General features: G+C 51.8%; 2 protein-coding genes and 1 pseudogene across 7 annotated transcripts in view; 2 read left to right on the top strand and 1 right to left on the bottom strand.

Moving 5' to 3' along the window:
- Positions 1-14,598, top strand: part of NBEAL2 (neurobeachin like 2) — a 32,331-nt gene extending 17,733 nt beyond the window's left edge. For 2 of the 3 annotated variants that reach the window (XM_081285236.1, XM_081285237.1), the window contains 40 exons: positions 19-138; positions 367-688; positions 849-931; positions 1,040-1,132; positions 1,342-1,516; positions 1,640-1,773; positions 2,121-2,280; positions 2,604-2,706; positions 2,825-2,978; positions 3,074-3,232; positions 3,398-3,557; positions 3,721-3,806; positions 3,976-4,491; positions 5,057-5,235; positions 5,328-5,487; positions 5,872-6,009; positions 6,106-6,456; positions 6,542-6,691; positions 6,821-6,978; positions 7,113-7,237; positions 7,317-7,452; positions 7,952-8,112; positions 8,199-8,515; positions 8,632-8,727; positions 9,075-9,199; positions 9,287-9,427; positions 9,573-9,703; positions 9,819-9,928; positions 10,033-10,150; positions 10,377-10,474; positions 10,550-10,666; positions 12,330-12,419; positions 12,505-12,614; positions 12,771-12,943; positions 13,060-13,154; positions 13,360-13,464; positions 13,549-13,707; positions 13,804-13,952; positions 14,279-14,414; positions 14,489-14,598. In XM_081285236.1, coding sequence (XP_081141362.1) covers positions 19-138; positions 367-688; positions 849-931; positions 1,040-1,132; positions 1,342-1,516; positions 1,640-1,773; positions 2,121-2,280; positions 2,604-2,706; positions 2,825-2,978; positions 3,074-3,232; positions 3,398-3,557; positions 3,721-3,806; positions 3,976-4,491; positions 5,057-5,235; positions 5,328-5,487; positions 5,872-6,009; positions 6,106-6,456; positions 6,542-6,691; positions 6,821-6,978; positions 7,113-7,237; positions 7,317-7,452; positions 7,952-8,112; positions 8,199-8,515; positions 8,632-8,727; positions 9,075-9,199; positions 9,287-9,427; positions 9,573-9,703; positions 9,819-9,928; positions 10,033-10,150; positions 10,377-10,474; positions 10,550-10,666; positions 12,330-12,419; positions 12,505-12,614; positions 12,771-12,943; positions 13,060-13,154; positions 13,360-13,464; positions 13,549-13,707; positions 13,804-13,952; positions 14,279-14,414; positions 14,489-14,590 — 6,195 coding nt within the window. In that variant the 3' untranslated portion in view covers positions 14,591-14,598. Of the gene's footprint in view, positions 1-18; positions 139-366; positions 689-848; positions 932-1,039; positions 1,133-1,341; positions 1,517-1,639; positions 1,774-2,120; positions 2,281-2,603; positions 2,707-2,824; positions 2,979-3,073; positions 3,233-3,397; positions 3,558-3,720; positions 3,807-3,975; positions 4,492-5,056; positions 5,236-5,327; positions 5,488-5,871; positions 6,010-6,105; positions 6,457-6,541; positions 6,692-6,820; positions 6,979-7,112; positions 7,238-7,316; positions 7,453-7,951; positions 8,113-8,198; positions 8,516-8,631; positions 8,728-9,074; positions 9,200-9,286; positions 9,428-9,572; positions 9,704-9,818; positions 9,937-10,032; positions 10,151-10,376; positions 10,475-10,549; positions 10,667-12,329; positions 12,420-12,504; positions 12,615-12,770; positions 12,944-13,059; positions 13,155-13,359; positions 13,465-13,548; positions 13,708-13,803; positions 13,953-14,278; positions 14,415-14,488 lie in introns of those variants that run through there. The other variant, XR_014020941.1, reaches the window with a different exon arrangement.
- Positions 14,599-15,442: 844 nt separating this feature from the next.
- LOC308643313 (death domain-containing membrane protein NRADD-like) lies at positions 15,443-18,494 on the top strand (annotated as a pseudogene). The gene is made up of 2 exons: positions 15,443-15,501; positions 17,800-18,494. The product of its transcript is annotated as a death domain-containing membrane protein NRADD-like (transcript).
- A 3,018-nt stretch (positions 18,495-21,512) lies between these two features.
- The window catches only part of SETD2 (SET domain containing 2, histone lysine methyltransferase), a 124,990-nt gene continuing 120,476 nt past the window's right edge, over positions 21,513-26,026 (bottom strand). Inside the window, exons 19-21 of one of the 3 annotated variants that reach the window (XM_081285238.1) lie at positions 25,410-25,490; positions 22,687-22,788; positions 21,513-22,352 (exon numbers count right to left, since the gene is read on the bottom strand). In XM_081285238.1, coding sequence (XP_081141364.1) covers positions 22,191-22,352; positions 22,687-22,788; positions 25,410-25,490 — 345 coding nt within the window. In that variant the 3' untranslated portion in view covers positions 21,513-22,190. Of the gene's footprint in view, positions 22,479-22,686; positions 22,789-25,409; positions 25,491-26,026 lie in introns of those variants that run through there. The other 2 variants (XM_081285239.1, XR_014020944.1) reach the window with 2 other exon arrangements.

The following is a 26,026-nucleotide window of genomic DNA, read 5'->3' as shown; positions in this document are numbered from 1 at the left end:
TTTTGGCTTCTGTTCTAGCATTGTATCACCATCATCCATGTGCCTGGGCGCCGACCCTTCAGCCAGAACCTGGTCCATGTCTACAAAGATGGCCATCTGGTCAAAACAGCACTCCTTCGCTGCCCCTCCCTCAGTGAGGTGTGCCAGGCAGGGTTTGGGGAAGCCTTGGGCCCATGAGGGAACCCGGAGTGCTGTGGATGGGGTGGAGCCTAGAGCCTTGTGTGTCCTCCACTCTGCCTCCCTCTCGGCCTCAGACTTCAGCTTCTGGGATCTGTGTAGTCTTGGGGATCACTGTGAGAATTTGGATGTAGTTGGAGCCTCAGGCTTTGCTGTGACCTGACCAGTTCCCCAACCCTGGCCCCGCAGCCTTTCTCCTCCTGTTGTATCGGCTCTGCTGGGCACCGCACAACGACCACCACCACGGGGCTTCCCACGCCACCAGTCCATGCTGCCCTGGCTCATGCTCACCCCTCCCTCACCCGCTCCCAGTCCGTCCCAGCCTCCGTAGCGCTGGGCTGGGGGTCCGGGCTGGTGGCCCCCCTGCAGGAGGGCAGCATCAGCTCCACCCTTGCAGGCACCCAGGACACTCGATGGGGCAGCCCCACATCCCTGGAGGGTGAGCTGGGGGCTGTGGCCATCTTCCATGAAGCGCTGCAGGCAGCCACCCTGAGAGTCCTATGTGCTCTAGGTAGGTAGCTCTTTCTGCCTGGTCCCAGCCCCTGTCCTGAGCTAGGGCACAAAAGGTTTCTCTGGGGGTCTGTCTTCTGGTTGGGCAGGGAAGAGGCAGGCTCTGGATGTAGTTTGGCCAGAGGCCCAGTGAGGTCTGAAGACTTCCCCTTGCTCCTCAGGGCCCAATGAGCCGGCTCCCTTCAAGCCTGAGGGTGATCTGCACGAGCTGGGCGCCAAGTTGCTCCTCCATTACTCACCTCAGGTATTTGGGGTGGTTGGCTCAACAGTGTTACCTTCCCTTGGTTCCTTCCCTCTGTCTGTCACCCCTTCCTCTATCTGACCCTTGCCACCTGCTCATCTGCTCTTCCAGGCCTGTAAGAATAACATCTGTCTGGACCTGTCCCCTAGCCATGCGCTGGATGGCCGCTTGACAGGCCACAGGGTGCAGACATGGGACGTGAAGGTGCGTGTGCATGTGTGGGTAGTGTGTGCAACAAGCAGGAGTAGGGCCCGGTGTGAAAAGGTGTTCTGGGGAGCAGCTCTGGGCCTTGGCAGGATTTTGGGAAACTGACTCAAGCGAGCTGGCTGGGATCCAGGCTCCTAGGCTGGATGGTGGGGTGGATCAGGGCAGGATGCTGGGAACCACTCTCTCACTGTTGTCCCCTCTCCCAGGATGTGGTGAATTGTATTGGGGGCATGGGTGCCTTGCTACCCCTGCTAGAGCAAGTGGCTCTGCAGCCCCAAGAGGCTGAGGCAGGTCCAGCCGAAACATATGACCTACTGGGGCCTGAACTGACCTCTGGTCACAACACTCAAGGCCTACTTCTCCCTCTGGGCAAGTCTTCAGGTAAGCATCCTTGGGGCCTGGCTTGCAGGAGAGAATCTGGCACAATGAAGAGTTGGAGCTTGAGGTCTCATGGTCACTGGTAGGCCCTTGACCCACATCTGTTTCCTCCTTGGTGGCCGGCAGAGGAGCGGATGGAGAAGAACCCAGTGGCAGCCTTTCTGCTGATGCTGAGGAACTTCTTGCAGGCCCACACTGTGAACCAGGAGAGCCTGGTGCAGTGCCAGGGGCCTGCCATCATCGGGGCCCTCCTGCGCAAGGTGAGGCCTGGTGGGGCAGGTGGGGTGTGTCTCTGCCTGTCTGAACAAAGGAGCTGGGTGGGGGACCAAAAGGCAGAACTTCCTGAAAGAGTGGCATTTGAGTGGAGCCCAAACAGCTGGGTGGGGTTAGGCTGAGAGGATATGGGGAAAGGGCAGCCCAGACTGGGGCTGGACAGTGCACAGCAGGCTGGGAGCTGCACTACAGCCAGGGGACACTGGAGAGTTTTGAGCAGGGATGGTCGTGTTGATGTCCATCACGCTTGTGCTGAGAAGGGTGGAACCTCAGTGGCTGGGACAGCAGGCAGGCAAAGCTTGACATCTTAGGCCAACTCCTTCTCCCACCCCAGGTCCCCAGCTGGGCCATGGACATGAATGTGCTCATGTCTGCCCAGCTACTGATGGAGCAGGTGGCATCTGAGAACAGTGGGCCTCTCCTGTACCTGCTCTATCAGCATTTGCTCTTCAACTTTCACCCCTGGACTCTCAGTGACTTTGCTGTGCGCCTTGGTAGGTATGGGAACCTGGGTGAGTGGTCAGTGACAGGGCAGGTGGGAGACAAGAAGTTATATAACCCTTACATGTATGAAAACATCACAGTGGATTCCACCATCATGGTCATCCACCAGAATGGGGTCTGAACTAGAATAAGATATATTCCACGCTTATATAATTATATCAAAATGGATTCTACTATCATGTATAACTAAAAAGAACCAATAAAACAAAGAAGTTATAACCATGTCTGGGTGATCTGAGGGGACATAAGTTCTGGCAGGGGCATGGCTCTGTCCTGGAGAATCGCAAAGGACCCACTGTTGACACCCACTCAGGCCACATTCAGTACATGTCCAGCATCATCCGTGAGCACAGACAGAAATTGCGGAAGAAGTATGGGGTCCAGTTCATCCTCGACGCTCTGCGCACCCACTACAGGTGAGGCTGTTGGGACCAGGTAGACAGTAGGGGTCCCACATTGCAGCCTCTAGCTCTGGGGACAGGACAGTGTGCTACCTCAGCTCACCTACTCACTCTGACATTCCGGACCCGCCAGCCCGCAGCGGGAGCGCCCCCTTGCGGCTGACGACCTGCGCACAGTGCAAACCTCCCTCCTGGGCCTGGCGCGGGAGTTTCTGGTACGCAGCTTCTCTGCTGAGGATGTGCATGTCCTACTGAATTTTTTGGCAGCTGTGGGTGATGATGGCCAGGTAGGCTGAAGGTTGATGAGGCTGAGGCTTTGGGTAAGGGTGGTGTGTGGACCATGTGAGAGGCCCAGACCAGAGTGAGACTTTGTACCCCCAAGGTGATAGGCACACTGGATCTGCTGCTGGCCCTGCTTCAGGGCTCCCCAGCACAGGAGTCCTTGGCTGTCTTCCTATTGGAGCCAGGGAACCTTGAGGTGCTGCTGGCACTGCTGGTGCGACCAAGGTCACTGCCCCTGCTGCCTGACCGAGTGTGCAAGGTACACCCAACCCACCCCGAATCCTGGCTGGGGTCCTGGGAGGCCTGTGCCATTGGGTGAAGCTGCCTTCACAGGCCTCTCCTGGAGCCACACACTTGCACAGTGACTTCCTCTACTATGGTAAGTCCTTTCCTATGATGACGGCCCCCAACGGTCCCCACACAGATCCTGCGCAGACTGCAACAGAATGAGCGGTTACCTGAGAAGAGCCGCCAGCGACTGCGATTGCAGGAGAGTGGTCTGCAGGGCCTCATTGCCTGCCTGCCAGAGGGAACTATCTGCCCCCAGCTCTGCCAAGGCCTCTATAAGCTATTACTGGGGGCAGGTATGATCTGATTGGGGCTGAGAGGCGGGGCAGACGGAGGGGGTGACGTGTACCGGGAAAACAGGGCTTGGTGGGAAGAGGGAGGGTCAGCATAGGGACCAGGACTGAGGGCAACCCCTCTTGCTGGAGTCAGTCCCTCAGGCCCCTCTGACCATCCCTCCAGATAGCCTGAACCTCTCAGATCTATTAGCTGTGGTACAGCTGTCCCTCCAAGCTGACCTCAGTGTCCGTCTAGACATCTGTCGCCAGGTGAGTAAGAGGTAAAAACTTGTGGGCAGAGGGGTGCCTTTCACCCTCTGGACCTCATTTTACCTATCTATCATAACGGGTTTCTGGAGGCCTCACTACAAAGGCCCGGGAACAAGGGCCTAGGGGCAGATGGTCAAATGACCTTACTTTCTGTGTCCTGGCCCTTCAGCTCTTCCACCTCATCTATGGACAGCCAGATGTAGTGCGACTGCTGGCCCGACAAGCCGGGTGGCAGGATGTCCTGACCCGGCTGTATGTCCTGGAAGCTACCACAGCTGGTGGCCCCTCTCCCTTTCCCCCAGAGCTTCCTACCTCCCCAGAGCCAGTCCTGCCACTGCCACCCACTGAGTCACCTGCTGAGCCTGGGGATGTCTTCCTACCATCCGAGGGCCCTTGCCCTGACTCTGATGCCTTTTATCATGCTCTTTCCCCCTTCTCCACGCCCTTTGACCTGGGCCTGGAACGGGCCAGTGTGGGATCGAGCAACACTGCTGGTGGTGGCAGCAGCAGTGGGACAGTTACTCCAGCCAGCCAACCTGGCACACCTTCCCCACTGGATGGGCCACGGCCCTTCCCCACTGCCCCTGGCCGCCATAGCTCCAGTCTCTCCAATGTGCTGGAGGATGGCAGCCTCCCAGAGCCCACTGTCAGTGGGGATGACACCTCTAACACCAGCAACCCTCAGGTGAGGTGGGCCCACCTCTTCTGCCTTATGGGACCCCAGGAAGGGAACCTCTGGAATAGGGATGTAGTGCAGCTTCTCCACAGGCACTGCCCTGTCTGATAGCAGGGCTGTAACTGCCTGGTGTGATGCCCAAAGCTGCCCCTTGTAGCTCTCCTTTGCAGCTGTGTCCCAAGGTGTTCTGGATCAGGGCAAGCCAGAGTAGGGGACACCAGCCAGGTTTTGGAGGGACCCTCAGGAGAGCCAAGTGCAACACAGCTACAAGGGTGCTGACTTGTGCTTCTGGATTTTGGGCTGAGCCTCAGGTCATCTGATAGAGTTCTTCCGGAGAATTCTAAGACAGGTCTTGAAGAGTGTGAATGTCTAGTGATACCTTGGCTTCCTGGTCAGAATTCAGGCAGTAGCTGGGGCCCCTACACCATTCTCCAGACCCTTAGTGCCAGGCTAGCTGCTAGCTGAGTGTTCTGCCTCCTGCCATTCCCACTAGTGGGTAGACAAGGGATGCTGAGGTGGTGGGGGGTCATCCTGAGCCCTCTCCTCTTGCCCACTTTACCCTCCTGTGCCATAGCAAACCCCCGAAGAGGAGCTGTGTAATCTGCTCACCAACGTGCTGTTCTCAGTGACGTGGAGGGGCGTGGAGGGCAGCGACGAGGCTGCCTGGAGGGAGCGTGGCCAGGTCTTCTCAGTGCTCACTCAGCTGGGGGCCTCAGCCACGCTTGTGCGCCCACCAGATTGCATCAAGCGCAGGTGAGAGGGCAACTTGGGCTGGCAAGGGGTCTCCTGGGCCCTGGGCCAAGGGAGGCAGTCAGGTAAACACCCAAATCCCTTGCCTACTCCAGCCTCCTGGAGATGATGCTGGAGTCAGCTCTGACCGACATTAAGGAAGCTCCCCCCGGGTTCCTGGTCAGCCTCACCCAGCAAGCGCTCTGGCTACTGCGCCTGCTGCAGGACTTCCTGTGTGCTGAGGGCCATGGTAATCAGGAACTATGGAGTGAGAAGGTATGACCACTCAAAGGGGTGTCGACCTGCAGGCTTCTGATTTGGGAGGTAGATACTACATGAGGGTATCCCTGGTGCATTGGCGTGGAAGTCTGAGCGTGGTCTTGCCCGGTGCACAAACTTTAACTTGCACTCTCCCCTTGGATTGCTGGTCTTATATGGTGACATCTATCTGGCATATGTTGTGTGTGGCCAGGTGTGGTGGTACATGCCTGTAATCCCAGTAACTTAGGATGCTAAGACAGGAGGATTGCAAGTTCGAGCCTTGGCAGCTTAGTAAAATAAAAAAAATATAAAGGGACAGGGATGTAGTTAAGTGGTACAATTCACCTGGGTTCAATCCCTAATACCAATCCCACCAAACCCCCAAAACACGTGTGATAGCTCTTTGAAGGTGTGTGTAACCTGCTCGATCGCCTGGGAGCCTGGCCACACCTGGCCAACAGTGCAGCTGATCTTCGTGAGATGGCACAGATTGGCCTTCGTCTTGTGCTTGGCTACATCCTGTTGGAGGACCCACAGGTGAGCATGGGCATGAGCAATGTGGGAAGGGTAGGTGACAATGTGGAGAGCCCTGAGGGTAGCGGGGTGCCACCCTCACCACTGTTGTGCCTACAGCTGCATGCCCAAGCCTATGTGAAGCTGCACACCCTACTGCAGACTGCAGTGCCAGCCCGGCGTGAGGAGGCCTGCTATGTGCTCTCCAAACTGGAGGCTGCCCTTGGCCGGGCACTGAGCACCTCTTCTTCCGAGACAGCCACTGAGCCCGCATCTGCAGCCATTGCAGCCTCTGAGCGCTGCTCGTGGCTGGTGCCTCTGGTGCGCACGCTGCTGGACCGTGCCTATGAGCCACTGGGGCTCCAGTGGGGGCTACCCTCCCTGCCCCCCACCAACGGCAGCCCCACCTTCTTCGAGGACTTCCAGGCTTTTTGTGCCACTCCTGAATGGCGCCACTTCATCGACAAGCAGGTGCCTGGAGGTGGGGACTCAGGGGTAGGAATGGGATCCAGGGCATACATTGAACACAGGTTTCTTCTCTGTGCCAATCTTGCAGGTGCAGCCCATCATGTCACAGTTTGAAATGGACACCTATGCCAAGAGCCATGACCTTATGTCAGGCTTCTGGAATGCCTGCTATGACACACTCATGAGCAATGGGCAGCGGCGCCAGCGGGAGCGCACCCATAGTCGAAGAACCTTCCAGGTGTGCTGCCCAGGCTTGGGGTGGGAAGTTGCCCTACGCATGTGCCCAGGGGAGAACTGACAAGACAGGGTGGGGAAAATGGGGGCAGGTGAAACAGCAGTGGTGGGACGGAGCCGTTCCCACCCACAGAATCTGGTGCTGGAGCCTGTACAGCGGAGGGCACGCCTCGAGGGACTGCGCTATGTGGCAATGCTGAAGCAACAGGCAGCCCAGCACTCCACAGCCCTGCTGCACTGGGGGGCTTTGTGGCGCCAGCTCTCCAGCCCCTGTGGGGCCTGGGCACTAAGGTGGGCTAGGCTCAGGGTGGAGGGGCAGGGCTTGGTGGGGAAGGACCATCCTGGAGCCTTTGGTGTGGGGCCTGGGAGGGATGGGGGTCTACAGCCTTCTGCTCACCCATGACTACCATGGGATACATCTGCAGGAATCCCCCACCCCCTCACTGGAAGCTGTCCAGCGCTGAGACGTATTCACGCATGCGTCTAAAGCTGGTGCCCAACCATCACTTCGACCCTCACCTGGAAGCCAGTGCCCTACGCGACAATCTGGGTGAGAGTGTGCTGCATTGGGTCCACCATCTGTTTCCCTTCCTGCCTTGCTCTGGCTGAGTATGCTTGGCCTCTTGCAGGTGAGGCCCCCCTGACACCCACCGAGGAGGCCCCACTGCCTCTGGCAGTAACCAAAGAGGCCAAAGTTGGCACCCCAACAGAAGAGCTACAGGAAGACCAGCTAGGAGAGGACGAGTTGGCTGTGCTGGAGACCCTGTGAGTGGGTGGGCTGTGAGCTGGCCCAGAGTCCCTAGATATGTGACTGGGTGGTGAGCAAGGCATCTGCTCCAGGGTGTGTGTGCCTGCTATAGGACAGACTCCTTGAGTCCATGTCCCCTTCTGCTCTCCAACTTTAGTTCCTTGAAGGATGGTCCAAAATCAGTTTCGACTGCTCAAAGTAGATTTTTAATAGCAGGGCCACCCAGAGCAGGGCTGAGAAACATGAACGAGAGTGGGATGGGGCCCTGGGAGTGGTCAGGGGCTGTGGCAGGGGAAGCAGGGAATGAGAATTGATGTCCTGGCAAGATATTTAGAAGCCCTGGTGTGTGTAATGGCGGGGGGTGGGGTAGGGGGATAAGCATAACAGTGGTCCTCTCTCCTTCTGGGAGGCACAAATATATGTACCTCACGTCTCTGCCACTTGGAGAGTGTGGCTCTTGGGCTAGTTGGGGAGGAGGAGCCAGAGCCTCCAGCTGAGGTGGGTGTCGGCCTCCAGGATGGAAGCAACAGAACTGGATGAGCAGCGAGAGAAGCTGGTGCTGTCGGCCGAGTGCCAACTGGTCACCGTTGTGGCTGTGGTCCCAGGACTGCTGGAGGTCACCACACAGCATGTGTACTTCTATGATGGCAGTACTGAGCGTGTGGAAACTGAGGAGGGTGCGTCCTGATGGAGAAGGTTGTTGGGATGGCAGGGAGTGGCCAATGCCAGACTCCCGTGCCTACGTCTGCTGTTGGTCCTGCAGGCATTGGCCATGATTTCCGGCGCCCTCTGGCCCAGCTGCGTGAGGTCCATCTGCGGCGCTTCAACTTGCGCCGTTCAGCGCTTGAACTGTTCTTCATCGATCAGTCCAACTACTTCCTCAACTTCCCATGCAAGGTGGCTGGGACCTCAGCCTCATCACCTTGCCAGCCTCCCAGGCCCCAGCCCTGCCCCATCCCACCTCATACCCAGGTTCGGAACCAAGTGTACTCGTGGCTCCTGCGTCTGCGGCCACCTACCCAAGGCTACCTAAGCAGCCGCTCCCCCCAGGAGATGCTGCGTGCCTCAGGCCTTACCCAGGTGTGAGCTCTGAGTGTGCTGCGTGATGGGGGGGAAGATGTGAGGTCAGGACCCTGAGAGTAAAGGGAGTGCCGGATAGCCCTGCAGCTCACCTCTTGCCTTCCCCTGCTCCCTAGAAATGGGTACAGCGTGAGATATCCAACTTCGAATACTTGATGCAACTCAACACCATTGCGGGGCGCACGTACAACGACCTGTCTCAGTACCCTGTGGTGAGGGCCCTACTCTGCACTCCCCCATCCCTCAGGTCCAACAGCCCTGAGTGTAGGCACCTGCTAGTGGGCTGAGCTCGTGAGCTTGGTCCTGAGTAGGTATGCCTCTGACCAAGACCTGGCCCCTGTTCCCTGCCAGCCCTCACATTCTCTAGTCCTCTCCCCATCCCACTTGGCTACTGTTCTCCATGAAAGGAGTGTCTATCATAGATAGTCTGCTCCCCTATAGTCCTCCAAGTGGTACCCCAGCCTGCTGTGCTCATCTTCCTGAGGGGCAATGGCAGGGCAGGATGGGCAGACAAACCATCAGGGCCCTCATACAGCTCCTTTCCTGGGTGGGCGGCCAGTTCCCCTGGGTCTTGCAGGACTATGTGTCCCCAACCCTGGACCTCAGCAACCCGGCCGTCTTCCGGGACCTGTCCAAACCCATCGGTGTGGTGAACCCCAAGCATGCCCAGCTCGTGAGGGAGAAGTGAGCATGTGGGCAGGGCAGGGCTCAGTGGGGTGGGAATGGGGAAGAGGAGAGTTTCTGATGAACACCCTCAACCTGTGGCCCCAGATATGAGAGCTTTGAGGACCCAGCTGGCACAATCGACAAGTTCCACTATGGCACCCACTACTCCAATGCAGCAGGCGTGATGCACTACCTCATCCGTGTGGAACCCTTCACCTCCCTGCATGTCCAGCTGCAGAGTGGCCGGTGCGCCAGGGCTGGTGGGGAGGCAGACAAAGGGAGGAGGCAGATCCTCTTGGCATCCTGGGCCTGCCTCTGTCCCCTTCTTCCCTGAGGCTACACCTCCTCTCTCCCTCCCCTCACCTCACCTCGGCCCATGCTCCTCTGCCAGCTTCGACTGCTCTGACCGGCAGTTCCACTCCGTGGCCGCAGCCTGGCAGGCACGCCTGGAGAGCCCTATGGATGTGAAGGAGCTCATCCCAGAGTTCTACTACTTTCCTGACTTCCTGGAAAATCAGAATGGTAGCACACAAGGCCCTGGCCCTGGGAGTGGGGTTCAGGGAATTGAGAACACAGACTGGGATGGCCAAGGATGGTGAGGATGTGCAGGGATACAGCTGACCTGGTCTTCTGCCAGGCTTTGACCTGGGCTGTCTCCAGCTGACCAATGAGAAGGTGGGCGATGTGGTGCTGCCCCCATGGGCCAGCTCTCCTGAGGACTTCATCCAGCAGCACCGCCGGGCTCTGGTGAGGAGGTGACCACACATAGGCTGGTGGTAGCCGAGGTTGAGGGCCATGGTGGGATGTCGGCCATCCCTAGTCCTAGACTGACTGTCCATTCCCCTCACCAGGAGTCAGAGTATGTGTCTGCCCACCTACATGAATGGATCGATCTCATCTTTGGCTACAAGCAGCGGGGGCCAGCCGCTGAGGAGGCCCTCAATGTCTTCTATTACTGCACCTATGAGGGTGGGTAGCAGGTTACACACAAGTTGGGGCCTCACAGTGACAGGGGAATGAAGAGGCAGATCCTCTTGGCATCCTGGGCCTGCCTTTGTCCCCCTTCTTCCCTGAGGCTACACCTCCTCCCTCCCTCCCCTCACCTCACCTTGGCCCATGCCCCTCTGATAGTTTCGACTACTCAAAGTAGTCCTGACTGCTCTAAGTAGTCCTGACTGCTCCGTCTCCCTCCTAGGGGCTGTAGACCTGGACCATGTGGCAGATGAGCGGGAACGGAAAGCTCTAGAGGGTATTATCAGCAACTTTGGACAGACTCCCTGTCAGCTGCTAAAGGTGAGATCAGATTGGGGGTGGGGGGACATGGTCAAGGATCCCATGCCATGGTATTAACCGGCCACTTGTCCACAGGAACCACACCCAGCCCGGCTCTCAGCTGAGGAAGCAGCTCATCGCCTTGCACGCCTGGACACTAACTCACCAAGCATCTTCCAGCACCTGGACCAGCTCAAGGCCTTCTTTGCAGAGGTGAGAAGAGGGTAGGGTCCCAGCTTCCCATTGTGTGAAACAGGTTTAACTCCAGTCCTTACCAACCTCTTGGGGCAGATAGGAATATTAAATTAATAGCACCTTAAAAAATGAACTGAATGTGGAAGGGGCCTGGGGGTAGGTGAGCGTGCGTTCTTCCTTCCACTCCCAGTCCCTTTCAGAATTATCTAAAAGCCTCGAGGAAGTCAGAACAAAGGGAATCTGGCCTTTGACAGCATCCTCCTATGTTGCTTCCAGACATAGGTCTGTTTCTTTTTCCATCACTGGTCTAGGGGGACATGGAGCAATGGGGTGGGAAGACCAAGGTAGAGACCAAGCTTGATGCTTTGAAATCATCTTCTGTGCCATCCCCACTTCTCACTTATGTTCTGAGATGCCTGCCTGCCTGCCTGCCTGCCAGTCCCTCATGCCTATTTCTTGGAGGGATCTCTACATCTATGACACCTAGTCTGTGATCCCTGGGGACTGTGCGCAAGGGAGTAGGTTGTATAGTCAACTGGCACTTGGCACCATCACCAGCCCTGTGTTATTATTTTCTCTTTTTTTCTTTTTTGGTGGTGCTGAGGATCAAACTCAGGTCCTCACATGTCTAGGCAAGCACTCTACCACTGAGCCACAGCCTCAGCCCACATTTTTTTTTTTTTTTTTTTTTTGGGTGGTGCTGGGGATTGAATCCAGGGCCTTATGCATGTGAGGCAAGCACTCTACCAATTGAACTATATCCCCTGCACCTGCTCCTTTTTTCTTGGTACTGGTATTGGCATTTTACCACAGAGCTATATCCCCAGCTCTTTTTATTTATTTTCCACCAAATTTTTGTATTGAAGCATTACAGTTGTATGTAATGGTGGGATCTGTTTTACATATTAGTATATGCACACAATAAAACAATATAATTTGGCCAATATCACTCCCTAGCACTTTCTCCCTTCATCTTCTCCTTCCACCCCCAGCCCCTTTCCTCTATTCTGCTGACCTCCTTTTGTTTTTCATAAGATACCCTAACACCCCACAATCTTGCTTTTCCTTTTTCTTCTCTCTAGCTTGCACATATGAGAGAAAACATATAACCCTTGACCTTCTGAGTTTGGCTTATTTCACGTAACGTGATGGTTTCAAGTTCTATAATTTTCCTATAAATTATATAATCTCAGTTTTCTTTATGGCTGCATAAAACTCGATTGTGTATACATACCACAACTTCTTTATCCATTCATCTGTTGATGGACACTTAGGCTGCTTCCACAGTTTGGCTACTGTGAATTGTGATGCTGTAAACATGGGTACTTTAAATCTTTAGGATAAATACCGAGAAATTGTATAACTGGATCATATGGTGTTTCCATTCCTAGTCTTTGGAGGAACTCCCATATTGATTTCCATAATGGTTGTACTAATTTATAATCCCATGATCAGTGTAAAAGTATTCCTTTTTCTCCACATCTTCTCCAGCATTTATTATGGTTTATATAGTTTTTACTTTTTATTTTAAGACAGGGCTTACTAAGTTGCTGAGGCTGACCTTGAACTTGAGATCCTCCTATCTCAGACTCCCTAGTTAATGGGATTACAGGTGTGCACCACTACACCTGGTTTCTTTTTTCCCTTTTTATTTTCTCTCATCCTGCATTTTTTCCTGTAGGTTGTCAGTGATGGCATTCCCCTGGTGCTAGCCCTGGTCCCCCACCGGCAGCCCCACTCCTTCATCACCCAGGGCTCCCCAGACCTGTTGGTAAGTTTTGGGGTCAGGGACAATGGTCGGGGCAGGGCCTCTCTGACTTTGCCCCCAAATCACCTCTGCCTTCTCCTACCTGCAGGTGACTGTGAGTGCCAATGGGCTGTTGGGCACCCACAACTGGTTGCCTTATGACCGAAACATAAACAACTACTTCAGCTTCAGCAAAGATCCCACCATGGGCAACCCCAAGTAGGACATAAGGCTGTGGGTGGAGGTGGGCTGTACTAATGCCCTGTACCCCAAGTCATCTCCCCACCCAAGTAGGATGTAGACCAGCTGCAAAGGGGCAATCTGGCCCAAATCCCTGAGGCCTGGGCTCACCTACCCACCTCCTCATTGGGTTAGGACACAGAGACTGCTGAGTGGCCCGTGGGTGCCAGGCAGTGGAGTGAATGGGCAAGCACTGGCAGTGGCTCCTGATGGAAGACTGCTCTTCAGTGGTGGCTACTGGGATGGCAGCCTTCGAGTGACTGCACTGCCCCGTGGCAAGCTGCTGAACCAGCTCAGCCGCCATCTTGGTATGAGTAGCCTAGGATTGGGGAGAATAAGAGAAGCAAGTGTGGGGTGGGTTCTGAGGCTGGCCAGGGAAAGTGTGACTACTCTGTTTTGCCAATGTTCTCCCATTCCCATGCAGATATAGTGACCTGCCTTGCACTGGACACTTGTGGCATCTACCTCATCTCAGGCTCCAGGGATACCACGTGCATGGTGTGGCGGCTCCTGCAGCAGGTAGGCACGTGGGCAGCCCTGTGGGACTCCTGTGGTCCAGACCTACACCCATCTGCTCTTTAGGGAGTTCTAGTGAACTTCCTTCTACAACTTGAGCAAGTCAGGGTACCATGATCCTACAGCTGGCCTTGGATAAGACCTTCATTTTCCTGAGCCTCAGCCTTCTCATCCAAGGGCCAATCCTAAACCACCTGACTCCCCACAGGGTGGCCTTTCACCAAAGCCTGTGCAGGTCCTCTACGGACATGAGGCTGCAGTGAGCTGTGTGGCCATCAGCACAGAACTTGACATGGCTGTGTCTGGATCTGAGGTATGTGTGTACGTGTGCTCCAGGGAGGCACATCTCCTAGAGTCCAGAAACCTAAGCCTTGCACCCTAAGCTGCCTTTCTGCAGGATGGAACTGTGATCATCCATACCATTCGCCGGGGCCAGTTTGTGGCAGCACTACGACCTCCAGGTGCCACATTGCCTGGACCTGTGTCTCACCTGGCACTGGGGTCTGAAGGCCAGATTGTGGTACAGAGCTCAGCATGGGAACGTCCTGGTGCCCAGGTATGAAGAAGGGGAGCCCAGCAAAGATAGTGGTGCATTTGAGATAGTAGGTATCTGAGATGGTGGTTAGTTGCTGATATTCTCTGCTTCCTCTAGGTCACCTATTCATTGCACTTGTACTCAGTGAATGGAAGACTGCGAGCTTCACTGCCCCTGACAGAGCAGCCTACAGCCCTGGCAGTGACAGAGGACTTTGTTTTGCTGGGCACAGCCCAATGTGCCCTACACATCCTCCACATGAACAAGTGAGCCCCACCATATGCAAATTCATGGCCCCCACCGAGATGGTCATTGGCAGATGGTTATAGGGGGTGCCCCCTGTAGACCCATGTATGGTACATGCCTGTGTGTGCATTTTTCTATGTGTGCTACCTGTTCTCTCATTCCTCGTGGAAAGCTCTTTCTCTGGGCCTCCCTCAGCCACACAGTTGTGGGAGCTCCCTTTATGTAAAAAGGTTTCAATTTAGCTATCCTTAAAATGAGGACACAGAGAGTATATGAAATGAGACATCCACTGGCTGGGTGTAAAACCCCCTTTGTGAATTCCTTTATATGCTTTCCCTCTCTCCAGACTGCTCCCTGCAGCGCCTCCCCTGCCCATGAAGGTACCCATCCGCAGTATTGCTGTCACCAAAGAGCTCAGCCATGTGCTGGTGGGCCTGGAGGATGGCAAGCTGATCGTGGTGGGAGCGGGGCAGCCCTCTGAGGTGAGGATAGGGTTGAGGGGCGGGGCTCCAATGGGCGAGGAGGGGCTCACCCACCCTGCCTTTACTTGCACCAGGTGCGCAGCAGCCAGTTTGCACGGAGGCTGTGGCGGTCTTCTCGGCGTATTTCCCAGGTGTCCTCAGGAGAAACCGAGTACAACCCTGGCGAGGCACACTGAAACCCAGCTGCTACCTAGGACTCCGCCCTGTTGCCTGCCCAGGAGGCCCCCCCTTGGCTCCGCCTAGGAATTGCAGCCCGGGGAGGGAGCGGAGGGCTCCGCCGCTCAGGGACTGGCAGTGGGACTGGCTCTGGGAGACTCCGCCCTCACCCTCCCTTGCTGGCTGAGGGACCCTGCGCGCAGCGCCGCCTTTGGCCCAGCAGCACTTTTGCACAGTCTGGGGCAGGGGCTGCGGCTCCTGACCCCCCCTCACCGTTCCCCGAAGAGCACAGGACCGCTCGTGGCCTTAATCCCCAAAGGCGGCCCTGCTCGTCCCTTCTCAGCAATAAACTTGGCCTAGTTTTGTAGCTTTCGTCTCTGAGTGTGCGTGTGCCCCCGTGTCAGGGGGCTGTGGCTCAGGTCCCTGATAGCTATCTTCCGGCCTGATCCAGCCTGGCTCTCCCCTCCCTGTTCTGACATCCGCTGACCTAGCCTCACTTTCCCCAGCCGGCCGTCCCTGTCCCTTGCGTCCACGGCACCCTCATCCTCAGTTTGCCTTTGTATGCCATTCGCCAGCTCCAGCACTTCCTGTGCCCTCCGACTGGACTGTCCCCTTGGCCTGCCCTTACTGTAGTTGTCTCTACCCCTCAGGCCAGAGCTTGGCCTCTCTGGGTACTCTCCACTGTCTTTCCGCAGCCCAGGTGCGTGTATTCAGAACCTGTATGTGGGGTGGGGGACAGTTCCACTCAGGCCAGGAAGGTGGGGCTGTCTGTGTCTTAGGCAGTAGGAGGGACCCAGGATTGCTGGTCCCTTAACCTCCATCCTGAGGTGGGCCTGTGCTGGGCTGTGTGTGGTAGAATAGGTAGTGTGGGTATGGGGGTTTGTTACATTGTTTGTGAGTACCTTGTGGACTTTAAGAGGCTGGTGGGGAAGTGAGAGAGGTTCTAATCTGGAGGCCCAGGGTAGTTGGGAGGATGCCAAGCCTGTCTGCTGCTCTGCCATGTTCGCAGGCTCATCCACCAAAAAGGATTCTGAAAGGGGCCCCCATGTGGAAAATGGTAGAACCTTACGCACTGGATTGCCGACTTAGCCTTGTCACCCGCACAAGGCAGGGCAGACCCTCCAATTATGCAGCGGTGGATATTGCGAACTTGGAGGACCTTCCCCTAAGTCTCTTCAGACTTCCTCTAAACAAGATCTCTTCCACCACTGCCCTTCCAGAAGACCCTGGGGCTTTGTTCCCTAGATCTCAGGAAGTCGGTCCCAGCAGATTCAGCCTTTCAGGCCTTCTTAGATAACCTGATGAGAAAGGGCCACAGGGAAACTAGGCCCACACACCCTATGCTTCTGTTGAGTTCACCAAAGTATCTTTCCATCCAATCCCTGGTCAGGAAAGGGCTGGACAGTGATCCTTCAAGACAGAGTAGGCTGAACAATCACCACAGGAAGTTCTCCTGCCTTGGAACCTTAAGGTGTTAGGTTCCTGTGCCCATGCCAAGATGTCTGGGTGTGAGCCTCCTACTGGCCAGTCCCTTCGGTCTTGATCTGGCTGAGATGGGGTCAGAGGGCATGTAACATTCCCCCTCCCCCATGGTGCTGGGGATGGGAAACCAGGGCCTTGTGCATGCTAAGCAATGCTCTACACCGAGCTACATCCTCAGCCCTAGTATGTCTCCTTTATCTTCCCCTACCATCTCTGGGCTCAGACCAGAGATAGGGTGGTTTCTCATCTGGAGTGATCCAGAAGAGGGAGACAGGCTACTCCAAGGGCCTTTCTGATATCAAATCTAGGGATTTTCCCATATACCTGCACACAACCCTCTCTGGACTCAAGAGAAGCAGCCTTCCAGAGACCTGGCCTTGGTGCTGCCCACAACACTCCAACCCCAACAACACAGGTCCAGGGAGCACTGCCAACTGAAAAGAGCTATGCTTCACAACTCCAGGCATAGCAAAGGCATGGCCAATGTAGTAGGTAAGCATCCCTTGACCGAAGCTTAGGCACTGGGCAGGCTGGATGGTACCCTAGCTGGGTAGGTCACACAAGCACACCATTCCTTGTCTCCTATCTGTACTGGGTTGCCGGGATCACTGGCCTCTAGGCAGAAGAGAACACCACTATTTACTTCCCTTCCAGTTCCACTTTATTCTGCAATAATCTACAAGACCTGTTGTGCAGAGGCTCCTGTGGGGACCAACATGAATCCATATGCTCTTTCAGACCAGACTAGTTAAAGCAGACAGGATACAGTTTAGTCATGGTAGGCAGACAGAGGTGGAACAACTAGAGCCAGAAAAGAGATCAAGGAAGGACTCCAGAGTAGATTTGTGTCAGAACAGCAAGAGGCGGAGTGTGTAAACTTGAGAGAGCAGTCTCAGGTGGCAAACAAAGGGAGGCTGAAGATGAGAGTGAAAAAAGGTCCTGTCAACTCAATGCCATACTATGAGTTTGGGCTCTATTTTATAACTTATACACACACACACACACACACACATATAGATATATTTTTTGGGGGGTGGGTACCAGAGACTGAACTTGGCCACTCGACTACTGAACCACACCCCCAGCCCTATTTTGTATTTTAGAGACAAGATCTCACTGAGTTGCTCAGCACCTCCCCTGTTGCTGAGGCTGGCTTTGAACTCAAGATTCTCTTGTCTCACTTTCCAAGTCGCTGGGATTACAGGCATGTACCACCATGCCAGGCTCTTAAAATGTATATATATTTTTAGTTGTCAATGTACCTTTATTTTATTTATTTATATGTGGTGCTGAGACTCGAACCCAGTGTCCTACACATGCTAGGCAACAGCTCTGAGCTATGACCCCAGCCCTGGGCTCTATATTTTAAGGATTATTGTTTTCAGACCTTTTTGACATCAAGACCTAGGTGAAGCTGCCCAGGAACCCTAGCCTTGGATCCTCGCCACTGACCCTATTTTTCCTTTCCTCCACAGATAAGACCCTGAGAGGTCAGGACAGTGAAGGATTATAGGTAGGAATTGGGGAAGCCTTGGCCCCTAATACCTCCTCCTTATTCCCCACTGAGGCTCAAAGGGCATCAGGCAGCATCATCCCTATCTACTATGCCCTTCTGGCCACTGTGGTCCTCAGTCTGCTTGCCTAAGTGATCTTCAAGTGATAGGTGGTTTGGGAACTGACCTGTGGCATCCCCTTCTATCTTGGTGAAGGAGGGAACAGGTTGGTAATCATCCCCTACTCCTCATAGCTGGCACTCATATAAGCAAAGACAGCAGCTGGCCAAAGCTCGAACTGCAGAGCTGGTGGGCTTCGACAGGGACCAGAGGCATGGCCATAACAGTATCTTCCTGGACTCTCCCAGTGGTCTGGAGTCCTGTGCCACCAATCAGGGTGAGCCCTTTTCTCACAGTCCTTTAGGCCTGTCTAATGCTGTTCCACCACCTGCCCATATGACCCTCATGACAGAACCACATCCTGACTTTGGCTGCCAGCTTTACCTTCATCTCCCTTAGTAGAGCAGGAAGAAGTGGAGCAGCTCCTGGAGGTGTGAAGCGAACCTGACAAGGGCTGGAAAGGCCTAGCAGGCTGCTGGGCTACCAGGCTGAGGCTGTGGAGATCACAGCCCAGGGCCAAGTGCCAGCCTATACTTTACTGAGGGACTGGGCTGTCCAAGTAGGCAGCAGAACTACCCTCAGGGTGCTAGAGGATGTGCTGGCTGCCATGGGCCATGAAGATGTGGTCCGGGTCCTGGGTCCCCCAGCTGAGGGCTGCTCTGTGCTCCCCACCACCCCACCACTTCATGCCTTCACCTTCATGGGCTACCTAATGTTGCTGGCTTCCATCTGCTCTGTTCTGGGGGGACAGAGCAGCCATTCACTTCCCCTCACCCTACCTTTCAGGACAGGGACCGGGTTGTAGGGGAGCAGGCAGTGGGAAAGTGGTTGGTCCAGCCCTCTCAATCCCCACTCCGCCTTCCTTTTTGTAGCCTCAGCTGTTTTTTCTACTTTTGTATCCTTGATTAAAGACAACTTAGGAATTTTGAGTTGGCTTTGGTTCCTTGGGCCTGTGAGACAGTTGAGTGGCTATGAGGGAGAGGCCCAGTAAAGAGCTGGGGCAGCCTCTAGAATTAAGAGGACCTTCTCTAAGCAGCAACTGGGAATGGTAGACAGGGAACTCCCATAAAAGATGCATGGACTGGAATCCACACCCGGCATCTGCCTTTACTGGTTGTGTCATGTTGAATCACCTATTTTATCTTGCTAATTCTGAGCTTCCTTAGCTGAAGGCACATCTAGTAGGTCCCCACAAACCCTAAGTCCCAAGTTGGCACCGAAGGACCTCGAGTTTATTTTCTTGATTTGTGCTGTAACCACCTGCAAGGGAAGGGTGAAGGTCTTCCTGACTAGACAGGAGGCAAAAGTCACAAGAGTCAGGCTGGTCCTAGGGATCTAGTTTTCAAGGATCTCAGGTCACCTCCAGAGAAGAAAAAGGCAGACAGGGCTCCATATAAGACCTGAACTCCATTCAAGAGATGGAGTTCCAAATAGGCTTCCACAGAAGCTCATGTGGCTTCTACACAAGTGGGCAGGCAGGCTCACACCTGAGGGGCAGTTCAGGACAGGCCTGCCCTCACATGCCCACCCTGCATGGAGGAGCAGGTAGGTTAGTTATTGTACCACCTGAGTGGGAGATGGGGAAACTTTAGAAGACAAGCCTTGCCTAGAAAGAGACAATGGCTAACATCCTGGCATTCACCAAAATCAGAGGGCTTCAGATCAATCCAAACTCACTGAGGAGATTTGGGATCCAGATGTGGTCCAGTGGGACCCAAGATGGATCCTGTCCTCTTGCTGAACTGATATGGCTGGGACTGGCTGCTTTGTGAATACCAAATTAAGAGTGCTACTGCTTTTCCTCTTAAAGTTTACCAGGGCTACATAACACTCTGTCTTTCCCTTAAAAAAAAAAAAAAGGAAGGGCAGCATGTTTTATAGTCACCTTCATTCTGAAGTGATGCCAGAGCAAAAACTGAAAAAAGATTCAGACTAGTGTGCTAGAGACATCACATCCTACTTTAGTATGGAGACAGTCACAGGGCTGAGGAGGATTGGGTCAGGAATCACTAAAATTCTGCATTGAAGCAGAGTGCAATAGCCTCAGCAATTAAGCAAAAACCTATCTCAAAAAAAAAAAAAAAAAAAAAAAAGCTGGGGGATGCAGCTCAGTGATAAAGCACCCCTGTTTTCAATTCCCAGTACAAAAACCAAAAAACCCAAACAAACAAAAAACTGAGTCTCACGAACAAGTGCTAGATTAACTGGCATGTCTTATCCCAACCTAGGGATTTGAGCTAGAAGGAGCGTTGGGAAAGAGGGAATTTTTTTTTTTTTAAATCAAAAAAGAAGTAGGGGCTGGGGTTATGGCTCAGTGGTAGAGCGCTCACCTAGCATGTATGAGGCCCTGGGTTCAATCCTCAACACCACATATAAATAGAGGTATTTCGTGTGCAACTACAAAAAAAAAAAAAAAAATATATATATATATATATATATATATTTTTTTTTTTTTTTTTTTAAAAGAGGTAAAACTTAAAATTCCTTTTCAAAGAGATTTCATCAACAGCTCCCTGGCCACCAGGAAAATCTGAAACCTGGAGAGCCTCAAGTCAAAACCATGAGTTTGACTTGGTTATGAGTGGCAGTGCATATGGGTGCACCCTTGTAGTGTGAACCAACCCGAGAGAGAAATACTTCCTTTTTATATGTTGCAAGTACTTGAACTGACACATTCTTTGTGAGACTCAACTAGAAAATGTTAAAAGAGGGTTGACAGTAAATTATGGTGCATCCATTTTACATAATCATGTGCTTTAAACATTTTGAAGACTGTGATATCATGGGAAAACTCTTTGAATGTACATGAGATGATTTAATCTTGAGATGATTTAAAGTCATCCTCTCAGAAGGATGTATGTGTGTTATATGTAAATACTATGTCGTTTTATTTAGGGTTCTTGAGCATCCACAGACTTTGGTACCCATGGTGTCCTGCAACCAACCCTCCACAGATACTGAGGGACGACTGTATTAAGGATTTTCTGTCCTTGTTTAGTAATTAGTGATTCCTTTAATACTAGAATTTAAAGAAGTTATTGATTCTTCCTGAGCCTTAGTTTCCTCACCAACAGTGCCAATTTCTGTGCCTCAGGTTGTAAAGATTGAATGAGCACAACCTGAGCTCCAAAGTTCTCAGCACAATACCTAGCAGGCAATGAGTACTTTAATTTCTGTTGGTTTCATCCACAATATGACAAGCCACAGTACTGTTGCAGTGAGCAGAATAAACATAATGAGGAACAGCCCCTTTGTAGAGATGGGCCCTCGTCTGGCTACAAGCTCTAGACCCTCCTCACTGCTCAGACAACTGGTCATCAAAAGAAAGGGGCTGCCATTCAAGCCCTGTATCTGCTCCCCACAATCTGTGCACTGTACCCCTTCCAAGTACACCTCTGGTGTCTAAGCCCAATGTCAGAGGACAAAGTGGGAAGTCAGGGAACCCAAAGATCAGATGAGCATTCCATTGGGCTGGGAGAAATCATGTCTTCAGAGGGAAGAGGTCCAAGGCCTTTCTCCAGCCAGGAAAAAGACATATTTACCTTTCTCTTGACTGACCCTCAATTGGAAAGAAGCCCAGCATCAGTGAGGCTTTAAGTCAGTTCCTCTACTCTGGAAAGCCTAAACAAGTTGACCTAACACAGATGCAGCGAGAAGTTCCAAAACTCACATGTGTCAGTCATCAGGCAAATGTCTACTATAGTTGTAGTGGGACTTATGAGAAACAAGGCCTGTAATAAAACCTGGCAGCAAGGATTAATCTTGGACTTCACATACCACTGGCTGCTACATCCCCTCTCTATTTCCAGTGACAGCACTCACTACACACAAACATGCTAGATTAACCTTTAGGGAACACACATGCCAAGTTCTTTAATTGATTTTATTTTTTACATAAAAAGTTCAGTAAAAATTGGATAAAGTAAAGTGATTTTTAAGCAGTAAATCAATCTTATCAACATAGCACAAGGCTAGCCAAAACCACAAGGCAGCCTGCTCTGGAATATTTACATGATAACAAATTAAACCTTGCAGGAGAACTTAAAACCGTCCTTACAAAGTCTTCCTGTGATCCTAGCACATAGAGGCTAAAAGCAAAACAAAAACCAAACAAAAACCAGGAAAGAACAAATTATTTTCAATATTTTCACATATACATTAAAATATAATACAGATCGTGAGGGGAAGGGTCGTGGGTGGGGATGCGCATGGGTCTGTGCGCTGACAGCACCGCCAAGGAGGAGACCCAGGTTTGAAAGTGGGGTCAGGTCTGGCCAGAGCCTTCCCTAAGCCATTGCCTCTGACAGCCTCTAACTACACCCCATTAGCTCACGACTAGGGGTCACTTGTAGATGGAGCTTGTTTTTGTAGCTTTCAGTTGACAGTTGCAGTTCGAATTCCTCAGGGTGATGTGTCACCAGTAGCTCAGCTCTGACAGTGGGGTGGGGCAAATAGGCCCACAGGATTTCCACTTCCCAGAGTCTGCCCTACCTGATCACCTATCCTCCCACCCTGGCCCCATAAGTCACTCTAATTCAGTGTCCTCTTTGGGTTTGTAAACAGCCCCAAACTTCTGCATGTACTTCTTAATGTACTCCTTGGTTTTGTGTTTCACATTCTCATTGCACTCCAGGTCCTCAGGGTTCTTACAGTACTTCAGCTCCTTATTCATAACGCCATGAGTCAGCTGTCCAGGGCATAGGAAGAGAGACCAAGCCACCATCAGAGTGGGAATGAGTTGAGGGGGTGGGTAACCCAGCCTGCTGCTTCCAGGCCTCTCTCACTGAGACTAGGAAGTCAACAAGGGTAGGTGCTAGAGTCAGAGAGGAAAAGCTTAGTTTCACAAGTTTCTTAAAGAACTCTTGGTTTTAAGTAAAGTGCTCCCTTTCCCAAACCTTCCCTCCCATTTCTGTGTCCCTGGCATCTAGCAATTAAAACCACGCTTTCTATGATGAAGAGAAGCATCTTATATGGTACACAGTATGCCAAGAACACCGATAAACCAGAAGAAGGGGGAATACCTTGCGAGCTAGGTGTTTGAAATCCTCAGTCGTGGTGATTCTGCCCACTTTGCAGTCAGGTTTCCGGTAAGGGTTCAGGCACTGAACGATGAACTGAGACATCTGCAGGTATAGGAAAGGGAACACACTGTTCAACAGTACAGAAAGAACAGGGAGTTGTGCTAAGGTAATAAAAAAGGTAATAAGTACCCTATGCAGTGGTGCACACCTATATTCTCAGCAACTCAGGAGGTGGAGAAAGGAGGATACAAGTTTAAGGCCAGATTCTGCAATTTAGTTAAGACCCTGTCTCAAAACAAAAAATATAAAGGACTGGAGATATAACTCAGTAGTAAGTAAAGCACCTCTGGGTTCAATCAGAAGGAAGAAAAGAAGAGAGGGATAAAGGTGGATTAGAGAGAGGAGAGAAGACAGCACCCAATCCTTCCCTTTTCTTCTCTCAGGTTGTCTGATTTGGACAACAGAATACCAGTAAGCCAATAAGATGTAAGAGAAAATTATCTTGGCTCAGCCCCGAGAGGGAAAGAGCTCCCTTGGATGAACTAAGAAAGGCTCACTAAGAACAGCAGCTGGAGGAACCCAGCAGCAGGGCTCTCACAGCAACCCTAGGTTTCAGCCAACAAACTGTGTCCTCAGCATAAAGCAACACAGGGAGTGCAGAGCCAAGCAGGCATTTCAGAGCTACTAGGCAGCTCTTGGACTCCAAGAACTAGAGGCACTTTGTCCTTGAAGGTTACTTAAAGTCTGTACATGTTATACTTCATCTGAATCATACTGCCTATGTGAAACAGGTAGAAACACAGCATGACCATTGGAGGAAGACAGCTGGCAGGACCCTTTTCATTCCATCACTTCCAGTGTCCTACCTGGGTCATCTCTAATGGGTTGGTCCTAACCAGTGGTTCTGAAAGACCACCCCAGGTCTTCTTGAGAAGTACTTATGGTATAAGTTCACAGGAGACAAATGGAACAAATGGTCAGTGATAGCTACTTCATCAGGAAGCATCCTAAGCAGGGTTTACCCATCCCTGAAACTCAGCTTTCTGATGATCAAAGAACAGGGATGGACCACAAGATAGGCACTAAATAAAGAACTGTTGATTGACTGAGCTAAAACACCACTGACAGTATGGAACTAAGTTCTATTTCTGGGGAAACCTTTAAACAAAGAAAGAGGTGACAGACAGATACATAGAGAGTGTGTCTCTCTCATCACGGTGCCAGGCTGGCCTTGAACTTCTGGGCTTAGACAATCCTCCTGCCTCAGCCTCCTGAATAGCTAGTACTACAAGTGTACACCACCTATGCCTAACTGAATAAGCCTTTTATTTTGCAATAATGGGGACTGAATCAGGGGCACTCTGCCATTAAGTGACATCCTCAGCCCTTTTGTTTAAATTTTGAGACAAAGTGTTGCTAAGTTGCTGAGGCTGACCTCAAAGATCCTTCTGCCTTAACCTCCCAAGTAGCTAGGATTACAGGTGTACCACAATGCTCAGCTAGATAAACCTTTTATTCAATTTTGTTTCCCTCCTGCGGTTGCCTGGCCTCTGTACTATACCCCCGTCAGTCCAATCCTCAAATATAGTCAAGGATTTAAATACCCGTTACTTAAACTATTGCCAATAGTTTCCACAGATACATAGCCACTATGAAGAGTCAGCATAATACCACCCATCCTCATTTCCAACATCACTCATTTGCCCTGTGCTACAGTCCTGGAAGAGATGTTGCTTTCTTTTGCCTCTGTACATTCTTCTGCCTAAAGTTATAGTCCTTCTTGATCCATACAACCAATTCCACCCTCCCCTATTCAAGAGTCCTTCCTGAAATCCTGAACAGTGGCCTCTAATTCTGTCATGGCACACTCTTCACATAGCTGCTGTTACTTATTTGTAGGTCCTTTTCTCCACACACCATGACCCCCTCCATGAATAAAGACTGGAGTTTAGAATCTGGATTCCTAGAGGCAGGTGAGTTTAGTGTCCTGATGACTAAGAACACTGCCAATAGCATAAAGAGGAGCTGCTTTCTCTCAATCTCTCGAAGAACAGGTAGCCACCAAATGAGAGATGAAAGAAAGAACACTGGAATTTGAGCCAGAAGACCTGAGTTCAAATTTTCCATCAAGAACTTGCCTGCTCTTGGGCTGGGGTTGTGGCTCAGTGGTAGAGCACTTCCCTAGCATGTGTAAGGCACTGGGTTCCATCCTCAGCACATTTAAAAAATTAATTAATTAATTAAAGGTATTGGGGGTGGGGTGGGGGGAGCTGCCTTGGTGCCAAGGTGCTTGAGGTGGAGGTAATGGCCCTAAAAAAAAAAAAAAGAAAAAGAAAGAAAGAAAAGAAAAGAAAGAACGAACTTGCCTGCTCTAGTACTTAAGAGCTCTTGTTATGGAGATAAAAAGTTGTAAAGGGCCATATCAATGAATAACTACACAATCAATCACCGAAGGGAATACATAGTCAGGCAGCCTAACACTTAATAGAATTTTCCTTTGTCCAAGTAAAATGGGTAATGTGGTTTGCAGAGGAACTCTGGCCAATAAGAACTCAGGCCAATAAGAGATGATTGAAGAGTTCTTAATGGAAAAAACACCACTTCAGCAAGACACAGTAGCTAATAACCCTATGTGCTTGTCCATCTTGGGGGGCAAGGGAGATGTATATACCTAAGACAGAAAGGAAAGGACTGAGGCTTAAGCCTCATCTACCAAACCTTACCTCTTTTCTGAACACTTCTTTGCTCTTCTTAGCCAGCTCACTAGAGGTGTCTGCTTCTGCTGTCTTGGGCTTTTTCGATGTCTAGAAATAGAAAACACAACAGCGCTAATGTGAGATGTCAGTTTAATGATGCCCTATGGTCCCAGAACCCTTTTTTCTCTTCCCCCTTTTGGGTTACCTGACTCTTTGAATTAAGATTCATTTTAGAAGTCCTGTCTTAGGGGAATGGCCTGGAGTCCACTTGACTGCTATGTTTCAAATTTTGTCATCTGGCTCTAGAATCAACTTTCAATCCTCTACCCTAAGTCAAAGTAATCCTTGATGTACTTTATATTTCCAGTTGTTTCAGAATCACTCTCTTTGCAGAACATGCTGTACGGACTTCAGCTCTCCACATTGTCAAGTGAGGCCCAGTTTAAAGGAGCTTAACCTTTCTTGGCTCTGGTATTCTAGGGTTCCAGGACAAAGGCAAATACTCTGTACTGAAAACCCTTGGTACTCATCACTTTCCTCTGAAGGCAGAGTTGGCTGGACTATAAAAGACAATCTTAGCATGCAGGAGAGGATCCTTGGAGATTGGTACCTTTAGTTCAAGAATGGAAACACTAAAGCATCAT

The sequence above is a fragment of the Spermophilus citellus genome (genome assembly GCF_964194105.1).
Source record: "Spermophilus citellus genome assembly, chromosome: 3".
Classification (NCBI taxonomy): Eukaryota; Metazoa; Chordata; class Mammalia; order Rodentia; family Sciuridae; genus Spermophilus; species Spermophilus citellus.
The sequence above is the reverse complement of the archived record's forward strand: the minus strand, read 5'-3'. Positions and strand labels throughout refer to the sequence as shown.